Below are 14,790 nucleotides of genomic sequence, written 5' to 3' on the forward strand. Positions count from 1 at the left end.
GGGAGGGGGGGGGGGGGGGGGGGGGGGGGGGGGGGGGGGGGGGGGGGGGGGGGGGGGGGGGGGGGGGGGGGGGGGAGAGAATGGTGCTTGAGGTGCAGGTGATGGTGGAGCCAGGATCTGTGTCAGCTGATGAAAAACAGCTCTTCTATAAAAATACAGTGCTCATGGCCATGCTCCCGGGGCTGGGAGTGTATACGCAGACAAGCCCCACCAGTTCTGGCTGGAGAGTCAGGGAGTCTGGTCAGAACCAGCACAGCTGGAGTCAGAAACACAGCTCACTTCAAAGACACTTTAACTGATCAGCCATTTTTTGTTAGTTCAACAACTTCTAGTATAAATTCTTCAGACACGACACACCACCCAGACACCAGGCCAAGCCTGGGACGTATTGAAGTACACTGGCTTTTTATTCCATGCATTTGTTTGCTTTGACACTCATTCTTGTTCCCATCACTGTACACTGTTCAGTACAGAAATCAAGTTTGTATCAGGAAGCCACAGCGCAAGGAGGAGAGAAAGGGAGATGTGAGACACTGGGAAGGGCTGAGATGAAATGGTCACTTTTAACACACAGTGGGAAAAACAACATTAACCATAAACGCCAGAAGCCAGGCTGGTGTTGAGGAGCTGTCAGAAGCCATGCTGGGTGAGGAGTGGGCAGTGAGCCCACAACTCACCCTTCTCCTGGGAGGGAGAGTTTATAGGGAAGAAAAGAAAATGAAGTAGCTTGTCTACTCACGGGGCTGTTCTCTGGGCATTTCGAGCCTGCCCTTGCCCAGGCTGAATGGCACTGTTACTAGTGCTTCCACCTGCAGCTCACCCTTTGTAATCCCCTAGTGCAAACTGTGCACTCAAGCCAGACAGCAGCACCTGCACTCAGCTCCACCCGTGTAAATCCACAGTAAGTCAACATGCTTCGGTGAGGTTACACTGGGCTTACAGCCTTGGCCTCTAGTTCTCACCTTCCTAAGAGCTACAGTCTAACCAGTGAATGAAGTCTAGACTTTGCAATACAATGGACACATTCCTTTGCAGACATTACAGAACTATTGCCTGGAAATACAAAACCTGGCCTGCTCCTTCCTACCTTGGCACATCAGACTGCACCAACACTGGCACAGGTGCATGGATTTTATTCATGTCACAGCTCAGATTATGATCCTTACTACAGTATTCCTCAGGCTACCTTGTTCCTTGAATACTTTTATAAACTCAACCCCCGTTCAGAAATATGGTACCTAGCACTCCTCAGGAGCGCCAGCACCTGTAGCCTTAGGACTTTTATCCTACTCCTATACCTTGGTTTGGTTTTCACTCTCTGCACACTATTTATAAAAGCTCCCAGTGCTGTGGAATCAGACATACAGCGATGTGTGAGGCCCTGCCCTTATGGAGGGACAGTGGCGATGGGATGTGCTGTCAGTTATAGCAGCACTTTTTGTGAGTGACAAAGTCAGCACTCCAAAACAAACCCCTGAACGCCCTGCAGCAACCTATGCTGGATAAGAGCAAACTATTTCACTGATGTTTCAAGGAGTTTTTAAAAACAGCTCAGGCTGTTGCTCCATCCCTTGGCTTGGAAAGGCAGCCTGCCTGAGTGACATAAATCCAAGTGTGCAGCACCCTGGGCAATGGGAGCCCAGAAATGATCATAGTTCAAGGCTGGATAGGACCATTAGGTCATCTAGTCTGACGGGGACTAAATAATAGGTTGGAAACTTCCACAAGTAATAGTTGTTCTATGTGCTATAGTGTGGCATGTTTGAGACCCGATATCTCGGGACAGAAGCAAGAACTGAAATATCCAGATCCCAGGGCTTCACAGTTTCTGATGACAAGATCTTGGACCTTAAAATTGCTTCTGACCTACAGCTGACCGCTGCCTGCTTTGATCCTTGGCCCAGTAAAATCGGGGGTGATTGGCTCTGGTAGGTTTTTCCTTTTTAACTACCTGTTGTTTCAGGGTGTGTAGAGGTTTGGAACGTTAGAGGGAAGCTGCCATGAGTGTGTGTGGAATGTAGGCCAGGGGCTCCAGTGCCAGGACATCCTCACATGCATGGTACACTCTGCTGGGAAAAGTGCACATGCCTTCAATTAAGGACAGATGCAAAACTAGACCGTGTTGAACCTTCTGGGATGGAGACAAGCACAGGTGCACGCGGGCTGCCTGAGCTATTGCACAGTGCACACCAAGATCCAGTCATGACCCAGGAGAGCCCGGCACCTCATACAGCATAGCTGCTGTCCGCATGCTACCAGTGTACAAGGAGCAAAAACACTAGAAGGAGTCCTGAGGGAGGCACTAGCTGTTGGCAGGATTTCAGATACCTGCCAGCAGGTAATGGGGGAAGTGCCTCCGAGTATGAACAGGGGCAGCAGACCAATGCTAGGGCAGAGTGTGCTCACACCAAAGGGGATGATTTTGTACTGCCTCTCCATGAGAGTGAGGAGTGATTGTGACAGACAGTGGAGCTGAGCAATGTGGTTGAAGGCAAGGCCATGAAGAAGCCTAAAGAGGCGTACAGTACAGAAAGCAAGTAGGGCCACAAAACTCACATGCTTCTCAGTATATGTTAGCAGGTGCTACTGTAAGTCTAAGAACTTTCAGAGAACTCCCTCATGTCACTCACCAGGGGCTACCACTATCTCTGCGTGCTGGCAAAACAACTCCTGTGGGCACCAGGGAATCCTTCATGCCTTCTCAGGCAGGGTCTGATTGATATGGAGTTGAAACACCTAACTCAGGGCTCTGGCAGTCTACAGCATGAGGTCGGACGGTCCCTTCTTGCCTATGCTCTACGGCTGCCTTGGGAAATGAGCACTCTCTTAAGAAAACACTTGACATCTCAGGTGAGCAGGGCTGGCTTGGCACATGGGTGCCCTCTCTACACATCACAGTCCAGATCACCCTTAGCAGCACAGCCTCTGCTGGAGCTTAAAGCTCTCTGCAGGGCCAGGCATCAGCATTCCATTTTGGGGTGAACCTCCCCATCCCTGGCACACTGAATTTGGTCCCCCCTGCATTTGTGGTGGTCAGTCTGGCCCCTGCCTTCAATTTCTACAGGGTGGCTGTTGGTCCTCTCTCCTCCTTTATCTAGCTGTTTTATGCGAGCATTTGGGACCTCCTCTGTAGCACTACCACTAGAATTGATGCCCTGCTCTGTACTAGCAGCCCAGAATGCTTATCCAGAGAAGCTCGCTCAAAACTTTTTGCTTATTTCTCACTATAAAGCACTCGCTCCTGTCCAACCCTTTCCCCTCAGTCCATCTGCCTCCCCCCTAGCCCCCCAACACTCACACCCTGCTGTCCCTCCGTTAATCAGGAACAAACCCAAACTGCACAGTTTCACCCATGTGGAAGATCTCTAAAGCCCATGAAACTGAGTACCTCCTCCTTCGCCTTGCAGGCCAGCCCAGACTGACACAGCCTCCAGAATGACTGTGCTCTGCATGACACCAGCAGAGGTCACAGCAGGGGAGCAAATACTGACAGTCCCTGAAACCAGCTCTGCTCCCATCCTTCTATGATGCACAAGAAGGAAATAACATCACATGAAGAGAGAACAATTGTGCTAGCAGTAAAGCCAACCTTCTGATCTACAGAAAAGTTAATAAATAAAATAATGTAATAACTTAAGATCTACATGTAGTCCAGCTACAAAAATTTTAAAATATGGAATAATTTAACTCATACAATACTGCTCTTTGTATAAGCAAAACATTTTCCTTCATTCTTGCCACTAGGCTATAAATTATCAAGGCTACGTTCAAATCAACATTTTAACAAAATGTAAACAAACAAAGCAACAGAAGAACCTGCCTATGGTCTATTCCTGCCGGTCATCTGAGGCTCATGCATGGCTTCTATAAGAGGGCTGATTTCCCCAGGACACACTGCTCTATCAATGCTAGCCAGACCATGAGGAAGAGAAGCTGCCTTTCCCAGGTCTCTTGAGGCAGAGCTGAAATTGTTCCAGAGGGAAAATAACTGAGAAACGGACTAAAATCTTTGTTCTGTGTGTCAGTTAAAAGGAGCCGTTTGTTTCTGAACGGAAGGCCCAGTGAGGCCCCTGGGAGTGCTAGGCTGGTCACTCAAATGTCAGTGCCTCTGCCTTTCAGATACCCCCACAATGCATCAGTTTCTCCTCCAGGCTGGAATTTACAGAAGTGGGATACACTCTTTGAGGTCCCCCACATAAAACACCCACAACCAAAATCAAGTGCTCTCTCCTCTCCCACCCACCCCTTAGGTAACTGAATCCAAATTTTGCTTTCTGTTTTACACCAAGCCTGACATGAAGGGCAGGCAGCTGTTAATGCTTCCAAAACCAAATCATTAATAAATAGAACAAAGGGAGGGTTGATACTGTTGTCCAGGCCAACGTATTCCCTGGTTTGCTCCCAATACACAGCTGTCTCCCTTGGCGCTGGCCAGCTGTGTGATGTTATGATAGGTGAGAGGTTGCCGCTGAAGGTTCAGTACAGGTGTCTCCGGTTTCTTCCCCAGACTAGTTCTCAGGCTTTGCAGAATGTGCTTTCCATGTTTCTTGTGTTTCCAGCACTGATTTGATTTTTTTTTTTTTTTAATCGAAGGAAACAAATGGGCGAATGGGAAGTAAAGAGAGGAAGTAAACTGTGGGAAAATGGCACTCTGCAGCTGAAAGATCTTTCTCTGCTCAGCTGGAAATTCACACTGTTTTGTCTGCCATAGTGAAGATGATTGGTGATGGTAAAAAGTGCTGTTATACAAAGTCTTGAGAGAGAATGAGGTTAGAATACATCTGCAGGATCTCACAACAAAATGCTGATTAAAAAATAAACCAAAACCCCATAAATTAACCCCCATTATCACATTCCTGGGGGAATGTATTGATTCAGAAGACCCTGGATGTAAGCACCTTGGTACCAAATTTCTCCAGGAACATGTCCACTTTCTGATTAAAAGTGACCCAGCTGGTTGTACTGAATGCCATTTGTTCATAGGTTACCTTTTAGCAAGGTTTCTCTTATGCTTCTTCATTTGATAAAACTGATTGGTTTGTTTCTCTTTATCTATTCTCCAACATTTAGGGCCATCAGGTCTGGTCCCTTGGGAGAGCAGCAGTAGATTCTGATGTGTCCATCATGCTATTTATGTAAGACTCACAAGGATGTGTCTCTCATTTGCTTCCTTTCTTAACTTTTTTGCAACAAATTATTGTCTCTCTTGATATATAGTCCACTCTTTACAGTAAAAAGTGTTAAAATGTAAAAAAAAATAAAAATAAATATCAATGTTACAGTAGCTAGATTATTCAATAAAATACATCCCTGCCATTCTTGATTGAAATGCTCAGTGAGAATTAATTTCATTTGGACATTTTTCCAGAGATTCAAGTTATTGCAGATCATTTCTGGGATGGGAAGGAGAATCAGTTTCTCTTCCTGTCAAAGTATGAGGGGGTGGGGGAAATGAAGGGAGTCTTGGGGAATCCAAATGCCAGTATCAGGAGGACTTTCGTGGGGAATTTGTCATTACCAAGTAGCAGAACTGCAGGGCTTATTGGTCCTGACGGTTGCATCAGAACACTCCCCCTCGGAAGAGTCACAATCCGATTCTCCAAACTGTGCCTGGTTCTGCAAGGCAAAAGGACAGGAAAACTCTTTTAGTGATTTCCTTGCACTGCAGAGTGACTGCACTGGCAGGATCAGCAGCTGATTGGTGGAGGAGCAGGAGATAGGGAAAGGTCCCCATCAGTGAGTCTATCACTTCCTGTGTAAAAACCTCACTTCTTCGGATGCATAGAGTGAAAGTTACAGATGCAGGCATTATATACTGACACATGGAGAGCAGGGAGTTACTTCACAAGTGGAGAACCAGTGTTGACAGGGCCAATTCAATCAGGGTGGATGTAGTCCACTCCCAATAATAGATGAGGAGGTGTCAATTCCAGGAGAGGAAAAGCTGCTTCTGTAGTGAGCCAGCCACTCCCAGTCCCTATTCAAGCCCAGATTAATGGTGTTGAATTTGCAAATGAATTTTAGTTCTGCTGTTTCTCTTTGAAGTCTGTTTCTGAAGTTTTTTTGTTCAATGATAGTGACTTTTAAATCTGTAATAGAATGACCAGGGAGATTGAAGTGTTCACTTACTGGCTTATGTATGTTACCATTCCTGATGTCCGATTTGTGTCCATTTATTCTTTTGCGGAGGGACTGTCCGGTTTGGCCAATGTACATGGCAGAGGGGCATTGCTGGCACATGATGGCATATATGACATTAGTGGATGTGCAGGTGAATGAGCCCCTGATGGTGTGGCAGATGTGGTTGGGTCCTCTGATGCTGTTGCCAGAGTAGATATGGGGACAGAGTAGGCAACGAGGTTTGCTACAGGGATAGGTTCCTGGGTTGGTGTTTCTGTGGTGTGGTGTGTAGTTGCTGGTGAGTATTTGCTTCAGGTTGGGGGGTTGTCTGTAAGCGAGGACTGGCCTGCCTCCCAAGGTCTGTGAGAGTGAGGAATCATTTTCCAGGATAGGTTGTAGATCATGGATAATGCGCTGGAGAGGTTTTAGCTGGGGGCTGTATGTGATGGCCAGTGGTGTTCTGTTATTGTCCTTGTTGGGCCTGTCCTGCAGTAGGTGATTTCTGGGTACCCGTCTTGCTCTGTCAATCTGTTTCCTCACTTCCCCAGGTGGGTATTGTAGTTTTACGAATGCTTGATAAAGATCTTGTAGGTGTTTGTCTCTGTCTGAGGGGTTGGAGCAAATTCGGTTGTATCTTAGGGCTTGGCTGTAGACAATGGATCGTGTGATGTGTCTTGGATGGAAGCTGGAGGCATGTAGATACGTATAGCGGTCAGTAGGTTTCCGGTATAGGGTGGTGTTTATGTGACCATCAATTATTTGTACTGTAGTGTCCAGGAAGTGGATCTCTTGTGTGGACTGGTCCAGGCTGAGGTTGATGGTGGGGTGGAAATTGTTGAAGTCCAGGTGGAATTCTTCAAGGGCCTCCTTTCCGTGGGTCCATATGATGAAGATGTCATCAATATAGCGCAAGTAGAGGAGGGGCATTAGGGGACGAGAGCTGAGGAAGCGTTTTTCTAAGTCAGCCATAAAAATGTTGGCATACTGTGGGGCCATGCGAGTACCCATAGCAGTGCCACTGACTTGAAGGTATAAGTTGTCCCCAAATCTGAAGTGGTTGTGGGTGAGGACAAAGTCACAAAGCTCAGCCACCAGGTTTGCTGTGGCCTCATCAGGGATACTGTTCCTGACAGCTTGTAGTCCATCCTCATGTGGAATATTGGTGTAAAGTGCTTCTACATCCATGGTGGCCAGGATGGTGTTTTCAGGAAGAACATCAATGCACTGTAGTTTCCTCAGGAAGTCGGTGGTGTCTCGAAGATAGCTGGGAGTGTTGGTAGCATAGGGTCTGAGGAGAGAGTCCAAATAGCCAGATAATCCTGCTGTCAGAGTGCCAATGCCTGAGATGATGGGGCGTCCAGGGTTTCCGGGTTTATGGATCTTGGGTAGCAGATAGAATACCCCTGGTCGGGGTTCTGCAGGTGTGTCCATGTAGATTTGTTCCCGTACTGTAGCTGGGAGTTTCTTGAGCAGATGGTGTAGTTTCTTTTGGTATTCCTCAGTGGGATCAACACTGTCAACACTGGTTCTCCACTTGTGAAGTAACTCCCTGCTCTCCATGTGTCAGTATATAATGCCTGCATCTGTAACTTTCACTCTATGCATCCGAAGAAGTGAGGTTTTTACTCACGAAAGCTTATGCCCAAATAAATCTGTTAGTCTTTAAGGTGCCACCAGACTCCTTGTTGTTTTTGTAGATACAGACTAACACGGCTACCCCCTGATACTTATCACTTCCTGTCTTCTGGCAGCCAGCAGGGGGCATTGCGGATCCACGGAAGGTCACCTTTGATCCCCAACACATAGCCACAGAAGCCTGCTGGCTAGAGTGTGTAACTGGTGGAACAGGGAAAGCGAAAGCAAGGACCTTCCCCCACACACATGCCCACTGTCCTACTTACATAGAACTGGAAGGGGAGCAGCAGATAGGCCGATCTAATGCAAAATTCCTAAAACCATAGAAGTTAGGGGAAGAGGGAAGGCAGAGTAAGAAAGATGGGAGAACACAGACACACAGGAAATGCCATATCTAGTCAGACCAATCTCCTGCCTCCAACAGTGAACACACCAGTTGCTTTAGCGGAAGGTGCAAGAAACCCCCTAGTGGAGAATGAGGAATAACTTGCCCCAGAGGAAGTTATTCAAACTCCTTAGGCTGCCGTATGACCAAAATAGGAGGGTTTATATTAGGGCTGTCAATTAATCACAGTTAACAGCCATGATTAACTCAAAAAAATTAATCACGATTAATCGCAGTTTTAATCACACTGTTAAACAATAGAATACCAATTGAAATTTATTAAATATTTCGGATGTTTTTCTACCTTTTCATGTATATTGTATTCCGTGTTGTAATTGAAATCAAAGTGTACAGTGACTCCTCGCTTAAAGTCATCCCGATTAACGTTGTTACGTTGCTGATCAATTAGAGAACATGCTCGTTGAAAGTTGCGCAATGCTCCCTTCTAACGTCATTTGGCAGCCGCCCGCTTTGTCCACTGTTTGCAAAAAGAGCAGCCCATTGTAGCTAGCTGGTGGGGGCTTGGAACCAGGGAGGACCGGCAGTCCCCCATCAGCTCCCTGTTCCCCTAAGTTCCCTGTGCAGCAGCCACCCAGCAGGCTATCAATTGCCAGCAGTTCAGCTGTCCCTCCCCCCACTGCCATGTGCTGCTCTTGACCTCTGCCTTGGAGCTGCTCCCCAGAGCTTCCTGCTTGCTGTACTGGGGGAAGGGGAGAAGTGGGGGGCTAATGTCAGGGTGTCCCCCTCCCCCTGCTCCTGCACCCCACTTACACCATCTTCCATAGAGCAGGGAGGACACACAAGAGGCTCAGGATGGAGGGAGCTTCCTGGAAGCATCTGCCCTCTCAGCTTGCTGATCTACTTGACAAGGCAATGTATTTAGAATGAGGTCAGCATACTTAAAGGGGCAATGCACATCTCTCTCTCCCACACACACGGTATGTGTCTCTGTCTGCCATGCTGTCTCCCCTCCTTCCATTCGTGCCTCCCTGTAGAGTGTGAGTTAACCCTTGAGGGCTCAGCCAATTGCTAGTTCATCATTTAGCAGTGAGGCATTCCCTGGGAAATATCCCACCCTCTGACTTCACCACCTCAACCAAGCTTCACAATCATATGAAAGGGGTCACCAGTACAAAAGTGAGAACCACTGCTTTAACTCAGCTGGCACATAAACAGCTTGTGACGCTGGATACAACACTGCCATGTGAGCGCCTGTTCTCACTTTCAGGTTACACACACACACAGATAGAGAGAGAGATATAATATAGTCTTTTGTCTGGTGAAAAAGATTTCCCTGGAACCTAACCCCCCCATTTACTTTAATTCTTATGGGGAAATTGGATTCAATTAACATTGTTTCACTTAAAGTCGCATTTTTCAGGAACATAACTACAATGTTAAGTGAGGAGTTACTGTATATTATTTTTTATTACAAATATTTGCACTGTAAAAATTATAAACAAAAGAAATGGTATTTTTCAATTCACCTCATACAAGTACTGTAGCGCAATCTCTTTGTCGTCAAAGTGAAACTTACAAATGTAGATTTTTTTTAACATAACTGCACTCAAAAACAAAACAATGTAAAACTTCAGAGCCTAAAAGTCCACTCAGTCCTACTTCTTGTTCAGCCAATTGCTAAGAAAAACAAGTTTGTTTACATTTACAGGGGATAATGCTGCCCTCTTTTTATTTACAAAGTCACCAGAAAGGGAGAACAGGTATTTGCATGGAATTTTTGTAGCCGGCATTGCAAGGTATTTATGTGCCAGATAAGCTAAACCTTTGTATGCCCCTTCATGCTTCAGCCACCATTCCATAGGACATGCTTCCATGCTGATGACACTCGTTAAAAAAAATAATTCGTCAATTAAATTTGTTCCTTGGGGGAGAATTGTATGTATCCTGCTGTTTTACCTGCATTCTGCCATATATTTCATGTTATAGCAGTCTCGGATGATGACCCAGCACATATTGTTCATTTTAAGAAAACTTTCACTGCAAATTTGACAAAAGGCAAAGAAGGTACCAATGTGAGATTTCTAAAGATAGCTACAGAACTCAAACCAAGGTTTAAGAATCTGAAGTGCCTTCCAAAATCTGAGAGGGAAGAGGTATGGAGCTGGCTTTCAGAAGTCTTAAAAGAGCAACCCTCCAATGCGGAAACTACAGAACCCGAACCACCAAAAAAGAAAATCAACCTTCTACTGGTGGCATCTGACTCAGATAATGAAAATGAACAGGTGTCTGTCAACACACCTTTGGACTGTTATCGAGCAAAACTCATCATCAGCATGGATGCATGTCCCCTGGGATGGTAACTGAATCATGAAGGGACATATGAATCTTTAGCCTGGGGTTTTTTAAAATGGGGGTCAGGACTCCTCAGAGGGTCGCGAGGTTATTACATAGGGGGGTCACGAGCGGTCAGCTTCCACCCTAAGCCCCGCTTTGCCTCCAGCATTTATAATGTTGTTAAATATATAAAAAAAAAATTTTAATTTATAAGGGGCTCACACTCAGAGGCTTGCTATATGAAAGGGGTCACCAGTACAAAAGTGAGAACCACTGCTTTAACTCAGCTGGCACATAAACAGCTTGTGACACTGGATACAACACTGCCATGAGAGCGCCTGTTCTCACTTTCAGGTTACATTGTAAACAAGGGGAAGGCAGCATTATCTCCTGTAAATGTAAACAAACAAGTTTGTTTGTCTGTGTGATTGGCTGAAAAAGAAGTAGGACTGAGTGGACTTGCAGGTTCTAAAATGTTACCTTTTTTTATTTTTTAATGCATTTTTTTGGTACATAATTCTTCATTTGTAAGTTGCACTTTCATGATAAAGAGATTGCATAACAGTACTTATACTAGGTGAATTGAAAAATACTATTTTTGTTTTTTTACAGTGCAAATACTTGTAATCAAAAATAAATATAAAGTGAGCACTGTACTCTTTGTATTCTGTGTTGTAATTGAAATCAATATATTTGAAAATGTAGAAAATATCCAAAAATGTTTATATAAATGGTATTCTATTATTAACAGTGCGATTAATCGTGCGATTAATTTTTTTAATCGCTTGATAGCCCTAGTTTATATCCCTTCCATTTTATTATTTAAATTCCGATTTTTCATCCTATCTAATGTAACTGTGGATGCCTCATTAGTCATATAAATCGTCTCTCTTCTTCTGAAGCCTATTAAGCTCCTGGCCTCAACAATATCTAGTAGCAATGAGTTCCACATGCTAATTGTGTCTTGTGTAACTTTTATCAGTTATACATTTGCTGCCTTTCAATTTCCAGGGTGAAGAGAAGTGCCCAATCTACCCTTTCTCTCTGCAGTACCTCTCCCATGGTCCCTTTCTGTGTAGTCCCAGGCTTTTGCCTCTCTAGTCATACGGATTTCTTGTCTGGCTTCTAGTTATTTTCACCATCTGACAGAAGAGGAAGGGGAGTACTGAAGGCCCCACTCACCTCACAGCTGTGTTCATCTGCACAGAGCTTGCCCAATGACATCTGTGTCTTCACCCTGCGCACGGCGCACTCTTTGTCCGAAAGACCATCAGACTGAGTGGAGATCTCGATGGGGATTTCCGGAGTCTGGGACAGCATGTCATCCAGCTTCTCAGTCAGCTGGTCTTCCAGCCTGTTGGCCAGCTCATCTGGGCTGTTTGAGTGGTCGCTGGTGTTCCCCTCCTCTCCATCGGACACAGAGAAGTTCTCAGAGCTGAAGGTTGAGTAGGACTGGCAGCTACTAATGCAGCGGTGAGGCCTGCAAGCCCAGGAGAACAGCTTAGCTTCACTTTGCTCAATCCCTCTATTGCAGTGTTTCTGTTTATACTGGTAAATCACTTCCCCCACTCCACATTATTGGCCGGGCTGCTCCACTTCATACCCAAAGGAGCTTGGCCCTGACAAGCTAACCCACTTACACTGAACACTCTGTGGGAGCCTGCGTTAGGATGGCCTCCAATTGCCCCTCAGTTTCCACCTTTTTGATAGTTCCAGTCCCATCCTCTACTTTTGTAAAGTTCACTAGGCAGGGCAAGGGGGCCAGCAAAGAATACTTCTCAAGCTGGAGCCAAGTCGCTGATGGTAAATATTTCAACCCTGCCTGGGGAAAACCCCTTCTGACTAGCTCCTTTCCCCAACTTCAGAGGTGTAAGCAGCCAATCAGAGCTGCTCTCCTCACCCCTCAGGAGCTGAAACCATTCTTACAAAATGGGAGGGGAAGAGGGAGCAGAAAGAGCCCAGGGTGGCTCCCTAACCCCTGGGAACAATGGGATAGCTCCTCTGTACCTCCTCCCCACAGCACCCAACCTGGAAGGGACAGTGGGGATCCTGCTGAGCCCTGCCCCAGGCCTTGGAGAGGGGTGAGAAACCCCAGGAGCTGCAGGAAAAGCAGAGTTAAGGTTGGAGGAGGAGAACAGATGGGGGACTGGAGGAGGAAGAATTGATGAGGGGTGGAGGGGCTGCCAGATGTGATGTCACCTTCATTTCTGTACAAAATGATAGAGCTCCCCACATTTTCAATCTGCTCTATGCATCGGTAACAGGCTAACCATACGTCTACCCTGCACAAGGCAGAGCAAGTTAGATTAGGTTAATTAACCTGATTGGATGCACCCGAGGGAGAGCCAAGGCTTGAAAGGCTGATTGATGATGGAGCCCATCTGAGAAGGAACAAGCAGGGCTGGTGTAAAGCCAGGAAGTTGGCAGCAGAAGAGGGCTGCAGGGGAAGTAGTCTGCAGTCACTCTCTGGAAGAAGGGAGTTTGGGTTCGTAAAACTGGGTGTGGGGAAGGGTGCGAGAAGATGCAGGAAGAAGTCCAGGGAAATAGCAGCGGGGTCTGGGAAAAAGCAGACCACAGATGCTAGACACAGGATCCCTGGACTGGAACCCAGAGTATAGGGTGGGCCCAGGTTCCCCTATAAGCCACTGTGAAAGTGGCCCAGACCGGGCAGTGGAGCAGAAGAATGCCTGGGGCAGTTGTCCAGTGGGATTTTGCTACCCTGGAAAGGAAGGACTATAGTGACCTGGCCAGAGGACCAAGCCACAAAGAGAGAGAGCACCCTGAGTCAGAGAGGGAGGATGCATGGCACCTGAACAGCAGAAGGGGACGTTGGACCTGGAAGGAGCTAATGCCCAAAGCAGCCAAAAGGAGGCACCTTAGCAGTGATTGTATCCCATAAGAGGCTTATAAAGTGAAGCTAGCTTTAACCTTAATTATGGCACTGTGGGGCCCTGATCCTTGACTGGGGCTCCTAGGTACTACTACAATAGATATTATAATAAATCTGAAGCACTAGAATACTTTCCATATATCCCATAACGGTACAACTGCTCAAGCACTACAGCACAATGATTGAACATGTCCTCACCCCTTTCCCACCTTCCTGCTTCTGCATTAACAATGTGTAGTTTTCAGCACGCTCCTGTATTGGGAAAATCACAGCTACTCGCTCTGGCAGATCCCCTCTTCAGAGCCTCTTTGATCATATGTTCCACTGCCCCTCTCCTCAACAAAGCATGCCCAGGGGCAGCACAGTGCACTGCTCAGCTTACCTCCCCCATTGTGACTGAATCGTTGCACTATCCCAGCAGATGCCTCTTCATGCGGTCTAGGCAGCACTATCTGGCTGATGTCCCTGCATGCTGAGTCAAGTACTTCTGAAAACCCCCTGGGCAATGAGTGGGCATTAGATGGGCACTGACCCCGTATAAACATCATATCTGATGCCCCTCCACACAAAAAGAGGGTACTTTCTAGGTGGCAATGGTTCACGATTAATCAGGAAAGCAGGCGATGTCCCCTGGTGCTGAGTGAATGCACTGCACAGCAGATTTCATTCCACATGCTGAGAAATGCCACTAGCCATTTAAGTCACCTAATTTACACAAAGGTTCCCATTCTCTATTTGCTCTATTTGCTGGGAAGAAATGATGCTGAATTTTGCATGACAATTGATGGTGGTTTTATGAACACTTGCCCGCACCTTTTATTGCAGGATTAATCCGAAGGAATATGGAGTCTGTCCCAGGAGAAGAGCTTTTAATACTTCACACCTGGCAGTGGCAAACAGCTTCAGAAGGTGGTACAGGGCCAGATTCCATACTCTCTGAGCCACTCGGTCCAGATTTTACTACACTGTCCACAAATGTGAATCCTTCAAATCCCCTTTCCATCCTACTTTGCAATATTTTGTTAGACATAGATGCACCTTTGTTACCCCACTCTGGAACATTTATTCCTAGCTCTCTTTTCCTTACGGAGAAGATGTGTTGTGGGGAGCACGCTCTAATTCACACACAGATCTCTGTTGCAATCACAGGACACCCATAGCACAGCTGATACATGGGTAGAGGAGGGTGCTTTTAGTATTGACACGCTCCTTTTCCACTTTTACTCATGTGAAAATCCTTTCAAGACAAGCTTCAGCAATTTCTAACACTATGAAAGTCATGGGGAACACCCATAATCTTTTACTAAAATGTTTGGACAATGGAGGAGCCCCTGCCTAGAGCAGCCAAAGCCAGCAGACTGATTCCTCCAATAGGAGGAAAGTGGGGAGAAGAATGGAGATCTTGGAGGTGGAGTGGAATCTGGGTGATGGGTCCTGGGGAGGAACTAAGGGGCTGAGTAGAGAA

At 46.4% G+C, this 14,790-nt stretch overlaps 1 protein-coding gene across 6 annotated transcripts in view; it reads right to left on the bottom strand.

The window, feature by feature from the left end:
• Window positions 1–2,121: 2,121 nt before the first annotated feature.
• MAP3K13 (mitogen-activated protein kinase kinase kinase 13) overlaps window positions 2,122–14,790 on the bottom strand; it is a 128,855-nt gene continuing 116,186 nt past the window's right edge. For all 6 annotated transcript variants that reach the window (XM_034780865.1, XM_034780862.1, XM_034780864.1 and 3 more), the window contains 2 exons: window positions 11,618–11,915; window positions 2,122–5,616 (listed from right to left, as the gene is read on the bottom strand). In XM_034780865.1, coding sequence (XP_034636756.1) covers window positions 5,515–5,616; window positions 11,618–11,915 — 400 coding nt within the window. In that variant the 3' untranslated portion in view covers window positions 2,122–5,514. The remainder of the gene's footprint in view (window positions 5,617–11,617; window positions 11,916–14,790) is intronic.

The sequence above is a fragment of the Trachemys scripta genome, chromosome 9, assembly GCF_013100865.1.
Source record: "Trachemys scripta elegans isolate TJP31775 chromosome 9, CAS_Tse_1.0, whole genome shotgun sequence".
NCBI lineage: Eukaryota > Metazoa > Chordata > Testudines > Emydidae > Trachemys > Trachemys scripta.